The 20,563-nt window shown below is 49.6% G+C and overlaps 10 protein-coding genes across 10 annotated transcripts; 2 read left to right on the top strand and 8 right to left on the bottom strand.

The window, feature by feature from the left end:
- Nucleotides 1-494: 494 nt before the first annotated feature.
- Nucleotides 495-1,289, bottom strand: CC77DRAFT_1079369 (hypothetical protein). Its single transcript, XM_018529297.1, has one exon. The coding sequence runs from the start codon at nt 939-941 to the stop codon at nt 621-623; it is 321 nt and encodes a 106-aa protein (XP_018381272.1). The 5' UTR covers nt 942-1,289; the 3' UTR covers nt 495-620.
- Nucleotides 1,290-1,614: 325 nt separating this feature from the next.
- CC77DRAFT_945870 (hypothetical protein) lies at nt 1,615-3,054 on the bottom strand (the record flags this gene model as incomplete). The annotated part of the gene is made up of 5 exons (XM_018535047.1): nt 1,615-2,248; nt 2,308-2,505; nt 2,555-2,750; nt 2,804-2,898; nt 2,948-3,054. The coding sequence occupies 5 exons, from the start codon at nt 3,052-3,054 to the stop codon at nt 1,615-1,617; spliced, it is 1,230 nt and encodes a 409-aa protein (XP_018381271.1).
- On the bottom strand, nt 3,055-4,389 carry CC77DRAFT_921014 (hypothetical protein; the record flags this gene model as incomplete). Its single annotated transcript, XM_018533716.1, has 2 exons — nt 3,055-3,405; nt 3,592-4,389. Coding segments are annotated over 2 exons (1,149 nt in total), but the record flags the coding sequence as incomplete, so codon positions are not given.
- Nucleotides 4,390-5,890: 1,501 nt separating this feature from the next.
- On the bottom strand, nt 5,891-7,358 carry CC77DRAFT_1034795 (FAD-binding domain-containing protein; the record flags this gene model as incomplete). The annotated part of the gene is made up of 2 exons (XM_018526894.1): nt 5,891-6,383; nt 6,436-7,358. 2 exons carry the CDS (start codon nt 7,356-7,358, stop codon nt 5,891-5,893), a joined length of 1,416 nt encoding a protein of 471 aa, XP_018381269.1.
- A 782-nt stretch (nt 7,359-8,140) lies between these two features.
- On the bottom strand, nt 8,141-10,711 carry CC77DRAFT_1024770 (hypothetical protein). Its single transcript, XM_018525935.1, has one exon. It carries the CDS (start codon nt 10,568-10,570, stop codon nt 8,600-8,602), a length of 1,971 nt encoding a protein of 656 aa, XP_018381268.1. The 5' UTR covers nt 10,571-10,711; the 3' UTR covers nt 8,141-8,599.
- A 121-nt stretch (nt 10,712-10,832) lies between these two features.
- Nucleotides 10,833-11,999, top strand: CC77DRAFT_1024769 (hypothetical protein; the record flags this gene model as incomplete). Its single annotated transcript, XM_018525934.1, has 3 exons — nt 10,833-11,049; nt 11,113-11,316; nt 11,366-11,999. Coding segments are annotated over exons 2-3 (631 nt in total), but the record flags the coding sequence as incomplete, so codon positions are not given.
- On the bottom strand, nt 11,870-13,199 carry CC77DRAFT_1024768 (NmrA family protein). Its single transcript, XM_018525933.1, has one exon. The coding sequence runs from the start codon at nt 12,937-12,939 to the stop codon at nt 12,028-12,030; it is 912 nt and encodes a 303-aa protein (XP_018381266.1). The 5' UTR covers nt 12,940-13,199; the 3' UTR covers nt 11,870-12,027.
- Nucleotides 13,200-14,238: 1,039 nt separating this feature from the next.
- On the bottom strand, nt 14,239-15,650 carry CC77DRAFT_440261 (alpha/beta-hydrolase). Its single transcript, XM_018531696.1, has 2 exons — nt 15,116-15,650; nt 14,239-15,065 (listed from the first exon to the last, which is right to left on the bottom strand). Exons 1-2 carry the CDS (start codon nt 15,525-15,527, stop codon nt 14,350-14,352), a joined length of 1,128 nt encoding a protein of 375 aa, XP_018381265.1. The 5' UTR covers nt 15,528-15,650; the 3' UTR covers nt 14,239-14,349.
- Nucleotides 15,651-15,983: 333 nt separating this feature from the next.
- CC77DRAFT_1098978 (hypothetical protein) lies at nt 15,984-16,989 on the bottom strand (the record flags this gene model as incomplete). Its single annotated transcript, XM_018529976.1, has 1 exon — nt 15,984-16,989. Exon 1 carries the CDS (start codon nt 16,965-16,967, stop codon nt 15,984-15,986), a length of 984 nt encoding a protein of 327 aa, XP_018381264.1. The 5' UTR covers nt 16,968-16,989.
- Nucleotides 16,990-18,090: 1,101 nt separating this feature from the next.
- On the top strand, nt 18,091-20,052 carry CC77DRAFT_1053961 (heme peroxidase). Its single transcript, XM_018527772.1, has 2 exons — nt 18,091-18,489; nt 18,542-20,052. Exons 1-2 carry the CDS (start codon nt 18,351-18,353, stop codon nt 19,993-19,995), a joined length of 1,593 nt encoding a protein of 530 aa, XP_018381263.1. The 5' UTR covers nt 18,091-18,350; the 3' UTR covers nt 19,996-20,052.
- The last annotated feature ends 511 nt before the right edge of the window (nt 20,053-20,563 follow it).

Here is a 20,563-nt window from a genome sequence, read left to right as displayed (position 1 = left end):
ATGTAGCACAAGCTTTGTTGAAGCTTCTTGACGTCCTTACTGCTCTAATCCTTCACCTTACGGCGTACGATTAATTTGAGCTTGAGCTAATCGTCTCTAGAGAGGACTAACTGGCTGCTTTCAGAATCTGAAGCCTCCTTGGCAAACCTCTTAAGTACAACGTCTAGGTTAGCTGGCTGTATACCGGTGGCTTTAAAAGACCTTTTAATGAGTTGAGGCCTAAATACAGAGGTCCAGGACCTCTAGAAGAGCGGGAAGAAGTCTCCTTTGGTTAAATTGAGCAACCCCTAGCTGTCCTGTAGGTATCTAGATAACTGAGTTGAGTAAGCTGTTGCTAGGGGTTTGAACATTACTATATTAAGTGGTTGAAGCGTATAGGTAGCGTGAGGTAGAAATACAAACAAGAGGATCTTGTTGTCGTGGCAATACTCAATAAAGTCGATGGTTACATGGGATCCGTGGCCGTTAAGGATCAATAATTGATACCTAGTTAAAGCGTATCGTCTGGTCTCCCGTTCAAGTACCCCCTTGAGCCAAGCTAACCCAATATCGTTGTTGGTCTAGCCAGAAGGTGATGACGTAGTAAATACTGAGTGTTCTTCTGCTTGTACAGCGTTAACCTAGCTCGATTGAACGGCTCTGTTGGCTCCCTGGAAGATGAGAGTTGGACTTAAAGCTGTACCATCCGAACAAATACAAGCTATAACCGTTATCCACTTAGTTGAGCCATCTTTAAGTGCTTGCCTTGCCTCTTTTTGCTCGTACAGTCTTCTGCTGAATATACGTTTTGTATTGCTAACCTGGCTAAGTTGAAACCCCTTTTCGTCTATATTAAATATATAGATGGGTTGTATATTGTACTTCTCTATCTTTTTATGTAAAAGCTTGAAATACAAGCTGTACTTAGCCCCTGAATTAGCTTTTGTACGCTCCTTGGCCATGGCTTTGCCTGAGCGAGAGATGAGATAGTTGGGATGCCGGCGGAGATACCGGTTAACCTAGCTTTCGGAGACCGGTTTGCCAGCTAACTGACTGGCAAACTGTTGTATTATTGTTCTTGTAGGTGGCAAACGTCGTTCGGTAAGCGTTTCGATATATTGTACAAGCTCGGCTTCGCGTTCTGGGTGCAGGGATTGGTTGCGTACGCTATAGTCCTCGGTTTCGTGTTTGTGCCGTCTTATCAGCGTAACGCGGTTGACGCCGTACTTTTTAGCAATTTGTTGGTACGAGAATTGTTCTCCTGGATCGCGCGATTCTATTTCTGCAATCGCTTCTTGAATTGGATTTATGGTGGTTGAGTTATGACGCGTTGAAGTTGGGTTGTTGTTGTTGGTGGGGTGTTCAACTGGCGACGGTGTTCATCTGGCGCACGGTCACTGTAAGTGTCTTTGAAACAGCACCGCAAGTTTGGACGGATGGCAATGAGGACTAATCCTCAGTGTCGCGTGGTCTTATATGGCATAGCGAACGATTTTCCCATTTATGAAGAGCCTGGAGAGTCATCGGGGTGAATCAACTATTTGGCGAGTGGTAGAAAATGTGACGAACTGAACCGCATCAACGTACTGACGCGCTGGCGCTTTGACGCTAAGTACAGTCCAACGAGCTTGCGCTTCAGAGCCTTTTCTTTTCATCATCTCCGTCTACTGGTTCCTCTTTCTCTTCAACTCCAGCATATAACTCATGTGGTTCAATCTTTCCCACGTCTTCCGCACTCAAACCTGCATGTCTGAACCGCTCTCCCTCACCACCCAAATCCCCCCACTGGATCCCATTATCCGGAAATCCGTCCAGTGACGTCGTCGATGCCATGATCACTCTCACGCTGCCAAACATCTGCGGAATAAAACCCTCGCGCTTATACGTAAAAGCCCACCAGCACACAGCTGTCATCAAAAGGATCAGAAATGTTGCGAACCACAGAGGATACGCAGCCCACTTCAGTATGTATTTGGAGTGCTCGACGTGTCGTCCTGGGCTATGTTCGATCCAGATAGCTTCATGCGCTTGCAAGGCCTCGCCGAGCATCCAGTGCGTAAGGGTAGAATAGGCCATGATGGGAAAGAGGATCTTCTTGGGCAGTTGCAGCAGGTAAGTCTGGTTGAAAGAGGTACCAGAGACGAGTGTTGTGCGGATGCGTTTGCGGCGGTATTCGAGTTTACCCCAGTCGGATTCTTGCGATATGAGTGTGATGTTGTATATCATCATAAGATAGAGAAGGGAGTATATGAACTGTGCAGCGTTGGAGCTATGCAATGTGAGCTTAGGCGTGGCAACTAGGGAAGCTTAGCAGTGGGCATAACTTACATGCCGAACGCGATGAATTCGTTGGACAGGTTATCTGGAGTAAGGGAAGTGACTGTTAAAGAGCGGTTGAAGCCTCCAAAGCCGCCGGATATCGATTCGAAATACTCCGTTGAGCTCATGTGGCATCCCCGAAAATCTGGAGCATCAGGCCCATGCTTCTGACAATAACGGTTCCGGCGAGTAGCAGAAGATCCCAAGCTGTTTGAGTTTCTTAGTGGGAAATCTCGCTAAGAACGTGATAACTTACAGCACAGCAGCCGTCAGCGAAGCGGTAAGAAGTGCAAGGCTACAGAACATCATAATCAACATCTGCGTCAACGCCGTGTTGCCGAGGTTGCTGATCAGACTCTTTTTGATCTTGGTTGCGATGGTAGGTTGTGGAAGATTTGCAAATTTGTCCTTCGTGTTCCATTTCTTGCATTTCTGGCAGTGGCCAATCTCGTCTGTACATGTGTCAATGTTACAAGGTAGTTTAATCATTGAGATCTATTCTTACCACCAGTTTTGGACTCTTCATGGTTGAAGCAGTGCTTGTGACAGGTATGTGAATACAGTCGACGAAAGCTGTCAGTAGCGTTGACCATACACTCTCTACTCGTCGTTAGCGGATTAGCTGACAGTGTGAAAGGAGATTACAGACCCTTGCAACTTGAGCGCTGGATCAGCCGCAGACGCAACGATCACGTCACCGAATGTCAGACAATGCTGCTTTACCTTGCCACGAGCTAACAGATTGACAGCACACATGTACACCGCTTTAATGACCAAGCAGCCCATGAGCACAAACGCGGCACTCATACGGACGTTCAGACGGCATTTAGATGCCGTTTGTTCGTGTAGCGTACAGATGACATCCTCTCCCATGGAACAATTGCCTGCCCTATAAGCGGATGGATAGGAATATTGAGAAAATACTAATTCTTTTGTCTCAAGATCATTGACTCCTTCGATCTTGACAGTCTGATTATATTGTGTACAATTTTCTGTGGTATAGTGAACCATCATTTTGCGCCAAGACATGTCGAAGTTTTCCTGGTATTCGTTAAAGATACCATCGTCCATTGACGAGACGTCGACGAAATGGATCGGGTAGTGAGCCTTCCCTGAACCTGAGTCGAAAGTGTGATTAGCATGTGCCCAGCTGCGTGCGGATATCTGCCCGTCGTGTGGAAACATTCAGTGTGCGTCTAGGTTGTGCATGTTGTTTGCAAGCACCAGATGCATGACTGGGAAGCATGACTTGGAAGCATGACTTACTGCTAACGGTTAGTATTAATCACAAACAGTAGTGTCGTCGTCAGGCCCGTACCGGAATGCGCTCCAACATGGAAACGATAAATCACCGTTCAAATAAAGCCCACCACTCAACTCGCTGATTGAAGTGACGTTAAGTTCTGGTAGATCCACAGGGTTGAACTCGACAACTTCAGGTAATTCCTGGGTATATGAAGGGCCTATGAGGGAGTTTGCGAGAAAGTGTACTGGCATCGATGTGAAGATTAAGAGGAACCACGCAGCCCATGCGCGCTTCTTGCCTTTTTCCTTATGCCGGATGTTCAACGGCGAATTTGTTCCTACTCTAGAGTCTCCAAATTTTGACAACGCATATCTTAAGTCGCTTATTCTAAGAGAAGTGACAATTTGCTGATAAGTGTTGCTCATTCCCAGGACCATGGTCGCGCATACGTTGATGAAGAGTAGGCAAGCTGTGTTAGTGTGCGTGACCCTCTTGCAAGAATCTGGCTCCCCACCCACGGAGGTAGAGCCTACATTTGTGCGGTTGACAATATGCTTGATGTTACACGCGATCAGGATAATCATACCGAGTGCAAGAGCGCTCATCGTCATGGCCATCGTACGGAATGACCGATCGCTCAACAGCTGATCTTTCCAAATACCGCGACCAACTCGTGCGGGTTCAATGTCGGCGGCAGCATGTCTTCTAATGGAGCCTCGGAGATATTTTGGCAGTGGTCGCCTTCGGAGGAGGTTCTTCAATTTTGTGGTGCTGCTTCCAGTAGCGGTCGATCGGAAGCTTTCGGAGCTTTTTCTGCTAGAGCTGTCCGGGCCATTGTGTTGTTGAGTGGAATCGTATTGCGGAAGATACGGTGATGGATCGGACGGAGCATACTGCGAAGAAGAGAGTCGCCGCAATGGCATCTGCGAATCTTGCGTATGGAGTAATCCGATTGTATCGCGGAATTCGTCGTTCACCGACAACCTTTAGTTAGATCAGCATGTCTGCCATACCTCGAATTAGCCTACCATGACCTACTCGGTTATATCCTGGTCGTGTCTGAATACATGGGGAGTCAGTAGCCTATCGTAGCTCCAATTTTTGGCCATCGTTGTAGCCTGTTCCAGACCACGTCCAGAAGCTCGGTCTCTTGGTAGGCTATCTTTCGAGTTGGTCGAGTGGACTTGCGACAGCGCGTCAGCGACTGAATCTTGTTGTTGCCGTCACACACCCACAGAAACGAAGGAAAAAAGAGTGATGCATGTAGTAACTTTAGATAAAGAGCATGGTAGCAGTCTGAAGTAAACTGCACGCCGTCGCCGACTCAAAGCTTGGAACAGCCCAGCCAAGACCAGCCACCTCACAAAGCGGACACTTATCATTGGGGTACAACCTGAGAACCCCGTCGTGCAACCCTGAGTCGTGCGTGTGTCCTGTAAGTCGCCCCTGTCGCGGCACAAAGAGTGCATCCCGATACTGTTAACTAGCACGGTAATCTTTCGATCTGAGCCAGATAACGATTGAGAACCGGTCAATATGCACAAGGAAATGATGCATGTTTGGTCTCGATGGTAGTGGGCCAATGCTGTGTGCACACTCAGTCAGCTTGCGCGGGATCCTGGCGCTGTGGCGCCTGCATGACGCCTTGAAACTCGCCTCCAGCCCTAAGATCGAATAGTGGAGGACAGGCGGGGCCTAGAACATGACATAATCATTTGGGGGCCGAAATCTCGAAGTTTAAAGGTAGCTCCCGTTAATTCCTCTAGGCTGTATGATGGTGGACAGTGGTGTGGTGGTTGGAAGATTGCAAAGACCGCTCAGCCGCAGGACGCTAACGTGCTCCACTCCAGGCCGCCTGCAAGTTCCGAAATTGGAAGCGCGATTCCGATATACTCCTTTATTAGAACATAACAGACAGCACATGATGGGATATCTTGACCTCGGTGTTCTACAGTCTTTTGTGGATGAGACAGTAGTTTAGTAAACTATGTAGCCGGTCAGTAAGAGTTCAAACTATCGATTTGTAGTTCATAACAGTACCAACCGTTCCGTAAAAACAACGTGGTCGATCCTAAGAATTACAATCTACGCATCTACATAAACGCTGTTACCACTGCAATCCGCACAGCGATCAAACACGGTCATGTCTATTGGGTTGACAGATGGCTTCACGAATCAATTGTTAGTGTAAGCAAGTTGGACGGATTTCTCTTTATATAATGAACAAACTATAGCAGGAAGCAGTCGAGTGTAGTTACTTCGCCTAACAGGATTGATTTGATGTTAAGACTTGGCTAACGGGGGCTCGAAGAGAAAAAGTCTTGCTACAGATATAACATCACCCCCTCACACCTGGGAAATCTTGAATCCTCCCGGCAGTAGTCTCTGGTAGACGCCGAAGGGATCGTACTTCTTTGCGACCTTCTTCATGAACAACACCTTGTCAGCACCGTAAGCTGAAAGTGGATCTTGGTCCTTGTCGGCATAGTTAAGGTAAAGGTATTCTACTCCCGTACTCCTTTCTGTGGCAAACTTCCGGATGCCATCGGTCAACATTTTACCCAGGCTAATGAACAGTTCATCATCCTTAGCTTCAGACCAAAGCAGGTAAGACTGGTACATGATAAAGTTCTCGCTGTAGCGCTCCATGCCCAGCACGTTGCCGCCTCTGGCTGTACTGTTCGCGGTATAGCTTGTGGCAAAAACCTGATGTAAGCACGAGACGCGCCATTGGCCAGAAGCCTTGGTTTGAAGCTCCGTAATGACGGTGTTGTATAGACGCGCTGTCTCTTGAAGAGTCTCGAGATCGATCTTGAACGAAAGAGTGCGAAATTGAACCCTAGTTACTCGCGTTAGCGATATTTCCACAACATGCGTACTGGAATACGTACCTTTTAGTTGTGTCACTGCCAAATTCTGCAGCGATTGCACTCATCGGCTGGATTTTGGTCGAATCGCTGAGAGTGTTGTTGACTGCAAAGAACTCGTTGTATGCAGCTGGGCGAACCACAGGCTTGGTGTAATCGAAGGCCGCTCTTACGACGTCCACGGGACTGGCTGTTGAGTATCCTTGGAACAGGATCAAAGCAGCATTTGGGTCTCTGTTTGGATCGAGACCAAAATTAACAAGCGACTTGAAGTGTTGGTTGACAGTGGATGCAGGCCAGGAAACAATACCTCCCCAAAGATCCTCGTTCTCGAAAGTCTCCATGTCGTATCGTGTCACGATGCCAAAATTGCTGTTACCGCCTTTGAGAGCGGTGAACAGATCTGCATTTGTCCGCTTATTGGCATTCACGATACGGCCATCAGCAAGAACGACCTGGAAATTGATCACGTTGTCGCAAGATAGTCCAACGCGAGGAGCGTAGTGGGATATTCCACCACCAAGTAGAAAGCCGCCGACACCGACAGTGCTTCCTCGGCCTCCAGCTACCATACGTCCTAACGGCTCTAGAGCTGCGTAAACAGAGCCCCATCTCGCTGCTGGCAAGATACTTGCTATCTTGGAATCAGCATCGTAGGTAGTTCCATTCATATTCAGCAGATCAATCGTAACTCCATTTTCGATGTTATTGGCCCTAGGGATCGGGGTGTGGCCACCGGATCGCACGGCGAATTGGCAAGTCTTCTGTAGACTGGCAGCCGCAAGAACCTTCACGATCGTGGAGACCTCCTCGGCAGTTGTGGGTTGCACAATGCAGCTGGGTGTTAATCTACTCTTTCCATCGAAATAAGAAGCAAGACTAGCATTGTATGAGTTCTGACCAGGGTAGGTTACGCGCTTAGCTACAGGACTTGAAGCCAGAGCCATACACTAGAGAAAGTCAGAATAGCAACAAAAGATGATGTTGAGCTTACACAGTAGCCGGGGGAGAGCCATGGGACTGTGGGTGCGCTTCCATTAACACTTCGAGCGCACGCCACGTTGACTAGGGTCGCAACGAACAAGGTAAAGCTCAGACAGAACATAGCGGACGGACAGGTTGTGGTCAGCTATCAACAATGTGGTCGTCTTGGCTGGAAATCGACTAAAAATCTCGCTCATGAGTTATTTGACATTGCTCCCACGAGTCGGCCAGATGCTCGTCGAAGACGTGAAAAGTCATTGACCGAGGTAGCAGGGTTGCGGATATCATGATCTCTGCGCTTCCTACGATTAGACCGTTAAAGGCCTTCGTGCCGACAGCACAGACCCAGGAAAGCGGATTTGGAGTCTGCAGTGGGCTTCGTGGCGAGATTTAGCATTGTAATCATGGGAAAGAGCGGGGAATACAAGTGATAGAAGGAATCCCAGCGGAGGAACTGACTAATGAAGCCTAGACTAGTCCTAAACAGGTAACGTCCAGGCTGAGCCCTGCGGCAACGGCTGCGGCGCGGGTCGCGGCGCAGCCTCCACGGAGAAACAGACATCAAGACCACCGTGCCGTCGTATCAAGCAAGCTCAAATGACCCAGATGTTCTTTCAATAAGAGTAAGTACGAACGCGGTTGAAGAGACGCTTGACTCGCAGCCCGCTCACCGGCATTCATCGTGCCTAGGTAGGCTCGGCATAGGCACTAAACTTCACGGTCGCTTAGAGCAGTGTTACCATTCGCGCTGATATGCTTCAGCTGAAGTCCTGAAAGCCACTTGTTATCTCATTAATAACCTCGCACATTCAGGCTCGCAGATCTGGAATGACGCCAAAGGGGCTTATCTACACGCGCCCCCGGTCGATCGCTGTTTGACCTTCGACACCTCAGGAAAAGCAAAAACGAATGGTGATTTGGCTACGTATTCTCAGCCGCACTCTACACCTAGACACCTATCCAAGTAAAAGAAAGGTTATTATTGAGATATGTGATCCGCAAACCAGTCGCCGACATCATTTGCGCCTGTCCCGTGAGCTCTCTTATGTCGCTATGGAGTAGCGTCCGATTGAACGTAGTGGAGCCATGGGCCAAAGACCTATGCATTCGTTGATCGGCAATGGTAGAAAACCTCCTACACACCCATTCCATGTCTTCCTACAGGTGCAAGATCTTGAGCTAGATTATACATGCAGGTTTGGCTCTAGAGTAAGTCAAAGACCTTTCTCTTGCTTCCTTCATCTTTCCATGTTGACATCGCTTCCCCATTCATCAACCCCACCACGTAGCATTCCCCAACTAACTTATGATTTTGATCCACAGTTCTAATCACATATGGTACGCGTCCGCCAAACAGTATCGCAATGATATCTCCTTCTTTCATCGCGTCTGGCCCAATGCCCATCAAGCCATTTCTAGTCACGAAAAATCGTCTATCGACGCAAGCCCGAACGAACGCCTCATGAAATCGCCCGGAATCCGCACTATGTCTCGAGGCCCGTGGCATACGTTGCAATAAGGACGCGATGCGAGAGATTTGGGTGTGTTGCGCGAACCAACTTACAGCGTGGCCAAAGAAGCCCGGATCGTTGTTCTGGCCAGCCGTCAGTGTTTGGATGAATGTTCTAATCACGGCCTTGTCCGCGTTCGAAGCTGATGCTGTCTCAGCAGGCTCCACAAGTCCCCATGCCATGTTTACGAAGTCGACCTCTTCTTGATACGTCACATAGCCAAAGCCGTAGCTTGCAAGCTTATGACCGTAGGCCGCTACATGGTCGACATCGATGCCCTCGAGCGAAAGTATAGCAGAATTATCACTAAAACCCATGGATAGCGACCCGTTTCCGCTCGCGTTATAGTTCTTGGCAGATGGCATAGTTGTCAAGGTATTCGAAGCTTTGTTTTGACGCCAATCTGGGACCCACGATGGCCATGATGGCTCCAAGGGTAGTCCCGCGTCCGAAAGGACATCGAGACTCCCATGTTCAATGATCAAGAACCTAGCAACATCACGGTATACATCGAGGACGGGCTTCTCATAGTCTGGTTCGAGAAGCTGGTGAAACCCATGTGCTTCAACATCAGCTAGTTCCGTTGCTATGCCGAACGTCGAATACACTTTGTCTCTAGGGTCTGTGGCCAATCTGTTGCGAAATGCCTGGAGCAAATCCAATAGCGCAATCTGCTTGCCAGGCGAAGAACATTGCTTCCACACTGAGACAGCCTTGGCAACCGGCAAGAGGTCCTGTTGATCTTGGAGTTCGTATTTCAACACTGCAGGCAAGGCGTAGCCCTTAGTCTGGAACCATGAGGCCGCATCTCCGATGGCTGCCCAATCGACTTCCCAGTCGCCTATCAACACCATTGCTCTGCTCGCGAGGACTGCCTCCTGCACCACCCACACTCTTTCAAACCAGGGGTTCGCGAAGAAGTCACGTACAATTTCCCAATCCGGGGCGTTAGGCTTGGGAAATCCGTACGCTCTGTTGCGCTGGAGTGAGTTTTCAGCGGGTGTGATGGAGGCCAATCTGTTCTGTGGCCTTTTCACGTTCCGCAGCGCTTGCGCAATGAAGGAAAGCAAGACTGGTATTCGTCCATACGTGCTGATGTGAATACCAGACTCGACATCGAAGTTCGAAATGGAATCTGGTAACTGCTTGTCTTCTGCGCCGAGCCATATGGTGACAGCCGCGGCACAACTATAGATTTTGCCCATCATCTTGACCTGGCTTGCCCTCTCCTCGTGATTGGTCTGATCTATGCAGAGAGCATCGATCCACAACAAGCTCTCTTTCTCCCATTCACTTTCTTGATATTGCTCGTGTCGGCTTCGTGCGAAACCCTTCCACGCGTTCTTGCTAGAATGCAGTGGGTGATCTTTAGACCAGGGTACGACAGAGCGCCATCCTGGGGTACGTCGCAGATGTATGAGAGTATCGGCCAATCTTTTGGTGATAGCCATCTCCGCACCGTTGCAGATTATAGAGGCTGCGTCTTCGGACTCACCCCAAACATACGAGAGTGCATGATACGGGGGCGACTCAGCCAGGTTGGCCACAGTGATCAAAGCGCATTCTATGGGCTCATCTTTGAAGCCAGGTTTCACAAACAAAAGTCGAATAGCATCGCTGCCGAGAGGTTCGTAAACGGTGTGTCGGACGCTGCGCAAAGGCATAGCGCGACTGGGGAACGCGTACGTGGATTTGCGAGGGCATGTACGCAGACAATAGTTCTTGCAAGTGATTTCTCAGATAGCAAGGTGAGCTGGTGCCAGGCGAAAACGCTATGTGGTGAAGTGAGGAAAGTTGCCTGCGGCTATTGGGGATGGTGTTCCTTGTAAGGCCGCCGTCTTACCTGAGCAGGTGGGGGCTGATAGCGCACACACCCCAAACAAAGGAGTGGCGTGCACAGCTTCCGCGTCAGCCTACCGACTGCGCGTCGAAGTGGCTATGTTGTGAGAGCTAACTGCCCTGGAGTCAGCATTACCATTTCTTCATCGTGCACGCAGAGTTCATTTGTATTCTGTGCTGCTTATCTATAAGAGCACATATCGTATCGCGGGCTATTGCAGTCAACAAACAACGATGGTTTTCGCATTCGACCCTAATGTTATTCGGGACAGACTGAGGACGGACATAGGTTTGCGAAATCTTTGTAAGCTACCTACTCAGATATCGATGGTCGAATACAGAGACAAAACATGCTAACGTCCATTAGCAATATATGCACAATGGTACGGCGCGCTCATGAGGGATCGTGATAAGCAACTGATCATCATAGGGTATCTGTAACTGCAGCGACCTTATTATACTTGCCCACATTCTACGCACTTTACCGCTATCTTGTTATCCTTGATAGCGATGAAGTTCATGGCTTTATGTCATTGCTTGATCTTACTCTGGACTTGGGCCCCTTTAACCTGTACGTAGTAAGACAAGAACTTCATCACATGTTTCTCACAAGCGCATAGTCTGTTCCCTCTTGTTATTCTAGGGGTGGAACTTCCTCATTATATCCGCCCTCAACCACTCCTATACTGGTCAACAGCCACGTGGCTTGCGATGCCACCTCGTTATCTCTGCGAATTGTTGGCTCTTGAACATGAGAATCCTTTCAATATCCCCACGAAGATCAGAGTCGCATCGGTTGTCGTCTTCTTTTTCTGCCTGCCCACGCTTATGATCACATTGGCAACCTTAGGAATCCTTCTTGAGGGGTCAAGGTTCATACTGCCAAACATACTGGCAGGGAGGGTTCTGATCAATCTTCTATACTGTATACAGCTGAGCCTCCCTGCTGTATCCTACAGCTTCTACAGATTCCGAGTTGAAGGTGGTTTGGTTAACGGGTTCATGAGTCTGCTTTTCTGGTTCTCAGCGTGCCTGTTCGGCGTAGCAACCTTGCTGTATATTGCTGCAAGCAGAAGACGACACTTTTATGTATCTAGTACGTTGTTGGGAGGAAACGGCATACAGCCCATGGTCCTTTGGCTGCCGGGAACAGGACCGTCTCATCAGTCTGTTGGGAACGAGGCTCAAGAGGGCACGATCCGGCTAGTGTAAGATGTATGCAGCGAAAATTGTCTGTAGCAAGAATTCAATAGACCATCATTTATAGCCCCTCGTTTCGAGACTAATGAGTAGCGCTAGCAAGTCTGATGAACTCTTCTCTGTGCTCGCTAGCCCACTCTCGGAAGGTCAACGCCGGTCTTCCAAGCACATAGGGAACATCGTCACGAATAGTTCCGATATAACCCATCCGGCCATCGACGACTTGCCTCATAAAATCAACTCCACCCTCAGCGTACCACCGTTCCGCTCCCGAACCCGGGGCTGAGACCAGCGCCTTGAAATCGTCCGGTCCTTTGGGATTGAAAGCAATGCTCCGACCAGTGACCTCACTTAAAATTATCGCAACCTCTGAGCCGTCCAGTACATCAGTGCTCATCCAGTAGTCGCGTTCGTGGTGCTTGTCAGGCCCTTCTCGTAGAACGGCTGCCGCCATCGCTGCGATGTCGCTCACCGCGATCCAACCCACGCGACGGTTCTCGACGTAGAGCGTTAACTGATCTGCTTTGGGTGAAGTGGCAGCCAGGAGGTTGTCCATGAACATATTGGGGTGAAGGTGCGTCCAAGCGAGACCGCTTGCTTTGATGTAGGTCTCGATGAGCTGATGCCAAGCAAAGTGCGGATCTGTGGTATCCCATTCGCCAAAAATGCCCAAATGAACAATGTGCTTCACGCCAGCCTTCACAGCGGCGTCCACGAATGTCTTGCTTTGCGTCAACATCGCAACTGTGTATCCGGTCAACAGGAAAACACGTTCCACGCCAGCTAGAGCGAATGCAAAAGTCTTCGGATCGTCCAGATCCAGATGTACGGCCTCTTTCCCTTCATTTTTGATCCTTTCCACTGCTTCTGCACGCCGCGAACACAGGCGAAGGCGAACATCTGGAGAGTTCTCGAGGATTCTGACCACCAGTTTACCAATCTGGCCTGTCGAGCCAAGGACTAGGACTGTCGGCTTCTTTGAGGAGGCGTTCATGTTTTCTTTCGTTTTCGGAAAGGATGGTTACTTGGATCGTATGGGTTGTGCGAAGGATACTGGATTTCCAGACGCAGAAAGAGTGCGTTTATGTATTTTGGGCGTCTCATTCCGTCTCTAAAAGTTGCGCGCTAGATCATTGCCACCGGACAAGTATATCATGTTGGCCTTGAGAACCTGACGGATTGCGGAGTCGGAAATAGGGCCCAGGGACGCTAAGTAATGGCCCCTGCCCCTCTTGATATACTTTGGTGCAGAAGATCCACACCTAATGACGCATTTCGAGCGAGCCCACAGTGACACCACAACTCCTCGCGCACGTTACAGTAATCCGCTGACAAATTTAAAATTTTGAATTATAGTGACTTGCTTGTTTGCCATCGATACCGGAGAGATGCCACAAATTTATCGAATGCTACCAGCCAGGCCCACTAAGACTACATTAGATCGGTAAACCACACAGCTATCGTATCCCTTGACTGCTACTCTCGTATGCCCTTCATTGGCATACAAAATCTGCTGCAGTGTAGTTTGCGGGGTTTCCAGTGAAAAACGTTTTCTTTGGGTATTGACAGAGCAAGCGTTCCTTATCCTCAGCGTTCCTAGCAACAAGTGTTTCGGGCGCAATACCATTCTCAACCCAGTCGACCAATGCAGCAATTTGATAGCAACGAATTCGGCCCCAAACATAACTGGACAAGAGATAGCACCGGGCGTGCAGTTGCCAATTGCTTGATACGAAGCCATAGTAGAGAGAACGAGTGCCGATTGACGACAAAGGAAAACGACTGCTTGAGATGAGATGCGATGCGTATGATGTCTATAAGGTAAAGCGACTAGGTCAGCTTTATACCACAAAACTACTACACCCTTTGAACGGTTAGATATGAGTCGTCTCCGACTCCCGAACAATCTCCTTGAGACGCAAATGAGTCGTACGGATGCGGGCTCTGTGTTTATCCGACGGTGATTCTATAATAGTAACTGGATGAGCTTCGGCATACTTGAGATGTGGCAGGGCCAAGCTCGGGCTGCTTGTCACGACGTTACGACATCACTTTACTGGCGGTGTCTACTACCAACAACTGGGTAATCAGAAGGTATTCTCACTCACTTGAAGTCCTACTCGCCCACGCTCTAAGATACCAATTCTTGTCGATGAGATGGAGAAATTGCAATTCATTGCCATATCTTGAATTGAGACGTCACTGTGAGGGCAGTTGCCTAGATGGTAGCGTCCTGGACTGTTATGACTTGAACTTGGCGATTCATATTCCGGGCAGTCTGTCGCCCCGCGACTCCGTCACTCCGTCACTCCGCTAGTCGGGCTAGTTCCATCAATTCGAGATGTTTCGATTGGACAGAACTAGCGTCAAGGCGATCGATGTGATTCAAATGTCTCGTCCATCCCTATCTCTTTCGCTCTTCCAACCATTCGCCTGCCCGCTTAGCCATATTTACAGCCTCTTGCTCGAATCCCAAGATGTGACCCAAGAGTAAGAGATCGTGTGGAACGTGCTCTTCAATATCAAGCTGTACATCATTACCTGCTTGCTTCATCTTCTCAGCCCATTCGACTACGTCAAAGTATAGTATCTCTCCCCCCCCTCCATTCACCCAGATAGGCACCTCGGTCTTGAATGTTCGGTTCTTGTGCGAAATGTATGGCTGTGACAGAACCTGCTCGCCAGCTTCACCAGCATATGCCTGGGTGCCCCAGGACGTGAAGGGAGGAGAGAGGTAGTCTGTGGCATAGTTCCTATTGTCATGAACGTATGATGCAGAGGTATCGGCGGGGTTGATCCAGGGCGACCAGAGAAGCGCTGACGAGGGAGCAGGTAGACCGAGGTCGGAGCCGTACTCGGATATGTAGCGAAGAAGGGAGATGGCGAGGTTGCCGCCTGCCGAGTCTCCGGAGAGTATGATGTTCTTTGGGGATATCTTGAGGTCGTTCAAGAGATATAGGTAGGACGTGAGGCTGTCTTGGAGCGCGGCTGGAAAAGGGTTCGATGTCTTGGATGCAGGCAGCGTGGAGAGACGATACTGAGGACAAAAGACGTGTGTGGCTAGGGTGTGCTTGAGAAGTTTCTTTGCGGGAGCCCCGCATTGTCCCGTCCTTCCATCTCCTGGTAAAAGTCAGCCACGGGGATGTGTATCACAAAAGCTATCGACTGACCTGTGACGAAAGCGCCGCCGTGTATATGAAGGACGACCTTGACGTTGCTCTTATCGCTGCCCGTGGTCAATGGCGCAGGAAACCACGTCGCACCAATTTCTGCCGGCACAACGTCCTTGTTGCTCCTCAATGGTCCTTTGTATACGTCATCCTTCGCCGGTTTGATGACAAGGAATCGCTCCTTCTCCCGGTCCGGTGTGAGAGGCAGTGGTGTCTTAGCTTGCACCGTAGCCACGTGCCATAGCCCAGAGAAAAGGGCGTGCACAGTGATGGCCTGTCGAAAGGTCCAGCTAGGGTGCTGGCGACCGAAGAAGAGGAATTTGACAATGAATAGTGGGAATCGCACGAGCTCAAGGCCCAGGGCGGCCAGCGCGTACACGCCCTTTACAGGATGTTGCGTGAAGTCCACCATCGTGCTGACAGCGCTGTCGATGAACACGATGAGGAGGCCATGGGTATTTTCGGAAGTGGATGGTTTATATCATAGCGGAGTTGGGTTCGCGCTTGCTTCCAAGATTGCGACGATCGAGGGGCGGTAGCTCCTTGCTCTGATCCGTACCGAGGTCCTTGGCACGACTAACTCGACCGTCTCCAGATCTACCCCGCGTAGCTCCTGCCCACTCGTTTCCATCTGCCACACTGCTCGCACCACTTAACGCGGACTAAAACATGCGCCCACACATCTGGCACATCTTCATCCGGGCTGTCCTCACGACAAAGCTGGATACACATCACATTGTCCTGTCAGATTGAATCATATGCTCCATCGTACATTTGATCCAATTGTTCTTACCCTGAAGAGGCTGACGATACTTTTCCTGGAATAACCCTTCCTATAAGATATCCACGCAGCCCACGCACCATCCTACTATGCAAGCTTCATCTCTTCCAATCGTATTCGAAAGTCAAGCTCGGCAACCCTCACGAGGCTTCGATTACGTCGCCTCAAGATACGTAATAGCTCAATCTTTTGTTTCGGTGTGAACTCTGGTGGAATCTCAAATCCTTGTTCCACGGCCACAGTCCTCAGGTTTTCCGCTACTGGGACAGCTTCCCGCCAGAATTCGATATCGTCTCGTGCCTGCAGTGCCTTGCCGATGTCTTGCTCGTTGGAGTCCTGGCCTCCCTTGCGCTTCTCACTACGGGCAAGTGTAGTGGAGGTTGCAGTATGAGACGAACTCTTACGAGACGGTAGAGTATATTCTCCACCCCGATCATCATTCGACGCTGCAATTCCTCCAATGGCGTCACTGGTCTGTAAAGTACTGTCTGACATATACCGCTCCCGAATTTCATGCTCATTGTCTGCTAATTCTCCTTCTGGCTGCTCCTCTTCTTGTCCTACTCTATGTCGAAAGTCACTTTTCTGTCCCTTGTTGGCGGATCTATCAGCTGTGGGTTGTTTGCGTCCATAGAATTCAACCAGCGTCTTGAGATCATCTGGCATCACCCACGAGTGCCGGCCTTTCGTCTTTCGACCGTGATCGATCCGCTTACGAAGACGTTTTTGTACTTCTTCGAGCTTTCCCGGTGTAAGGCTTGCCAGGGCTGAAAGAAGAATCAAGAATGGCTGGCCCCATGCCATGGCGTACTCAGCATGATTGTAGCTCAGACCATTGGGAAGTGCTTGCCACGCATCGTCGATGTCCCATTGTTGGCAGATGTTGTCAACCACCTCTCCCATTACCGAGTCAGGAGTCCGCGATATAGGTCTGTTGAACACGATTGGAGCCATCACGTGTGTTGATATGGAATACGTCCAAATATTTTGGTTACTCTTGGATATGGGTCGACTTAGGTCTCGACTACAGGGCGAGCTCGTCAACGAAAGTTGCGGTGGCCGTAAGGTCATTGGAAGGGTCTTATCATCTTGTCTGAAAGATTGTGACTGAACAGCGGCGCCATCAATCGCCTTGTATGACAAGTAATCGTTCCTGTGACTCGCGTTTGCGACTTTCATTTCAACACCTTTGCTGCGCTCTCGCTCTCAAGTCCGCGTGAATGAGATGATCGGAAGGAAAAGAGCCATATCGAGTATAATTCACTTCTGTTATATATTCACATTCTCGAGCTTGGGTATATACCACGCTTGCAGTGGACGTTGTGAGGGGTGGTTCTTAGGTCTTCGGTACGATTACATGATACTGAAGATTTATGAATCACGGGCACATCGCGATACTCTGTGTTTGAACATGCGAGCAGTTTGTATCGTGAGAGGCCATTGTAGAGTATGCCCGTCTGTTGTGATCGAGGCGCTGCCGTAGAAGGGCGGAAGAACATCAGAGCTGACCAAGCGAAATGACTGATCGTTAACATCAGAACCGTCGAACAATGGCGCCAAAAGTATTTGCGCTCCATCTCCAATCGTTGTCTTCTTTGTTGCTTGACAGTGACTATCACGTCCGGCTTTTACCATTAGCTTTGGTACAAAACATCGCGGTCAGAGCGTGGGTCGCCCAAAGGAAGGCACGGTGCCACCCGACGGAAACTCCCTGAGCACGTTGATGAAGAGACGGCAAAATACGATGGTAGCGTTACGAGTATAGCCTTGCAAGCTCTTCAGCCTCGGTCTAAAATGTTGCCCCTATCAGTACATTGGACGCGCTCTGTGCTCAGTATTAGATACGTGGCCAGCGCACTCAGTCTAGTTACTGACGAGGCCACAAACGGCTGCGTATGATCCTGGAGGGAAGTACGAAGAAAATGAAGTCCATTAGTAGCGTTCTCAGCGTTGAATTGACTGTAGACTTAGAGACTCGAAGCTTCGCCAAGTCATTGCGGATTCTAATCCGCCTGCGTCTCCGCCGAAAGAAGGCGAACTCAGACCATGTGGTGTCGCGTGCGTTCCCCGGAGATTTCCAGGACCAATCAGCCAGGACACAAAGCTAACCTTGCCCAGGGTCGTGTTTCCAAAATTAGTTGCCAACGCCTAAGATCAGTTTCCAGACAAGGCTCTCAGCGGAAGTGACCTTAACCCTCCCTCTCTCAGTCTCCATACTACATCGTATCCCGAACACGATGCTAGTTGCTGCAACGTGCACCATGGAAGCCGACATCCGTATATGCATTGATCGTGCGTAGTTGAAATTACTCCACAAAATATCCTTTAATAGCATTGGGTAGGTATCTCCAAGACTTATATAACGAGAGCATGTCCATGAGTGTCTACCATCATCAATAAGAGCCTAGCAGTAATCTACCACAAGACGCTCAACAATCCGACTATCTAGGCATCATGAAAAGAAATCAGTTGATCAGCCTCGCGCTTCTTGCGCCGAGCTGTCAAGCATACGTCTGGCCCAGCCAGTACGATCAGCTTGACGACCTCTTGTTTTTGCAATCTGGATACATTAAAGATGGAACACTATCGGATCGTACGTATCTTACACCCTCAATCCATTTGGCCCAGAGCTCACAAAGCAACAGAAGTCATGACCTGCGATTTTGGCGCTGGCCAGCCCGGTATTCAGAAAGCCGCAGAATGGGTACGAACTGCCTTCCACGACTCCGTTACACATGACGCCAAAAACAAGATTGGCGGTTTGGACGCCTCGATACAATACGAGCTTGATCGACCAGAGAACTTAGGTGCTGCACTCAACAACACCTTGGCCGACATATCTAGTTCAGTCGACATCAGGAGCTCCGCAGCCGACGTTTTGGCCTTGTCATTAGTCATGTCCGTGGCTCGTTGCGCCAATATGCGCGTTCCTTTGAGACTAGGCCGCAAGGATGCGACGGAAGCTGGTATCAAAGGCGTACCGGAAGCCCACACGGATCTCGACACCACGAGGAAGCGATTTGAGACTGCCAGCCTAAGCGAGACCGACATGATCACTTTGATTGCTTGTGGTCACAGCATTGGTGGTGTTCACTCTGTTGATCACCCCGAGATTGTTTCTGGTCCAGTCAGCGCAGAGAACAAGGCGAGTTTCGATACCACCCTAGGCGTGCTGGACAACAACGTGGTATTGGAGTACCTTGACAACTCGACAGCCAATCCATTGGTCGTCAACCCCAACAACACGTTGAACTCCGACAAGCGAATCTTTGCTGCTGACGACAACAAAACCATGCGCAAGCTTGCCGACAAGGCCTACTTCAAGTCCCAGTGTGAGGCTGCATTCGAGAAAATGCTTAGTCTCGTACCAGGCGATGTCACACTGACGGAGCCCTTGGAGCCAGCCGACATCCGTCCTTATATTTCATCCTATTCACTCAAGGACGGCTCAGTCCAGTTTTCTGGACGCATTCGTGTTCGCATTACGCCAGTAACTGGTCGTGACGCAGACAGCCTTACCGCTTCTATCATTCCGAAATCGCGTGGCAATACCACTGTCGCCGAGATCGCTGCTCGCCGTGCCACCTTCCAAGGAGGAACCTCTTTTGGATACCTAGACGAGAACTTCCAATGGTTCGAATTCGACCAGACGCTCAATGCTACCGAGGCATTCGACTCGTTTACCATTCGCGTCAATGATGACACCTACGACAATGGCGGCACAGGCGGATACCCTGTGAATGCCGATATTCTCTACCAAGATGCGCAGTCCTGCGTCGCCTGGGATGCGACCAAGCAGGAAGGCACTTTGAACATCACTGCTGCTGTATCAAAGGCAATTCTGAAGGGTGGTGCGACTCCGCAGATCAATGTTGTGAAGAAGAACAAGATCCAGGGCAACTTCATTCCTCGCTTGCGACCAGAGACCATCCCTATGACCCGTGCAAGCAAAGAGACGGCAGAGTACGTCTACTTTACTGCCTCAACAATCTTGTCCGCTGATGGACTCGCCCCTACGGTTGACATTGAAGTTGGTGACTCCAAGATGGAGTACATCACGACAACTGGTCTTACTCAGCAAGAGTGCGCTTCGTTATAGATACCCAATATTTAATGTATAGATTTCCTTCATCAAATTCATAAACAATCCATTCAGAATACTGCTACGCTAGCCCCCTTCAAAGACCACTTTCACCACGCCCAGCATGCATGCACTGCTTGCCAAATCAGTAGAAGGCTCTGCCTTAGTTTAGCCAGAATCTAAAGTGTATTGTTCACTTTGCAAGGCTCGAAACCACTCGAAACTATACCACGCATCGAAACCATACTACCCAGGCTCCGTGCATCTTATCTCACCCTTCATTTGAGTAGTTCGATGGTTTTCAGAACAGTGCGCAGCGTTCTTAGCGTCTGACCCATGACTGGTCAGAGTATACACTTTTGTACGCCTTTATCTTCGGCGCTGTTGAAGTCAAGACAACTCCGGAAGCATAGCCTTCTTAGTGTTGCCAGCACGCAGATTTAGCGAAAGAGATTTCTCAATGAAAGCAAAACATCCATGGTACATGTCTTCTCTCAAGTAGCATACATATCCTGGCTGCTAGAGAGGTTTAGCGCGCGATCACGGTGCTCAGTGGTATGCAATATAACTACACACGTCCCGCGCT

The sequence above is a fragment of the Alternaria alternata genome (genome assembly GCF_001642055.1).
Source record: "Alternaria alternata strain SRC1lrK2f unplaced genomic scaffold CC77scaffold_24, whole genome shotgun sequence".
Taxonomy (NCBI): Eukaryota; Fungi; Ascomycota; class Dothideomycetes; order Pleosporales; family Pleosporaceae; genus Alternaria; species Alternaria alternata.
Note: the sequence above shows the minus strand (reverse complement) of the source record. Positions and strands in the feature narration are given on the sequence as shown.

Bases quoted from the DNA above. Each gene is read 5' to 3' on its own strand.
- CC77DRAFT_1079369 (XM_018529297.1), bottom strand. From the start codon at position 941: ATGGCCAAGGAGCGTACAAAAGCTAATTCAGGGGCTAAGTACAGCTTG.
- CC77DRAFT_1024770 (XM_018525935.1), bottom strand. From the start codon at position 10,570: ATGCCTTTGCGCAGCGTCCGACACACCGTTTACGAACCTCTCGGCAGC.
- CC77DRAFT_1024768 (XM_018525933.1), bottom strand. From the start codon at position 12,939: ATGAACGCCTCCTCAAAGAAGCCGACAGTCCTAGTCCTTGGCTCGACA.
- CC77DRAFT_440261 (XM_018531696.1), bottom strand. From the start codon at position 15,527: ATGGTGGACTTCACGCAACATCCTGTAAAGGGCGTGTACGCGCTGGCC. The intron at 15,066-15,115 runs GTCAGTCGATAG...GACTTTTACCAG, and splicing joins CGGCGGCGCTTTCGTCACAG to GAGATGGAAGGACGGGACAA.
- CC77DRAFT_1053961 (XM_018527772.1), top strand. From the start codon at position 18,351: ATGAAAAGAAATCAGTTGATCAGCCTCGCGCTTCTTGCGCCGAGCTGT. The intron at 18,490-18,541 runs GTACGTATCTTA...ACAAAGCAACAG, and splicing joins AGATGGAACACTATCGGATC to AAGTCATGACCTGCGATTTT.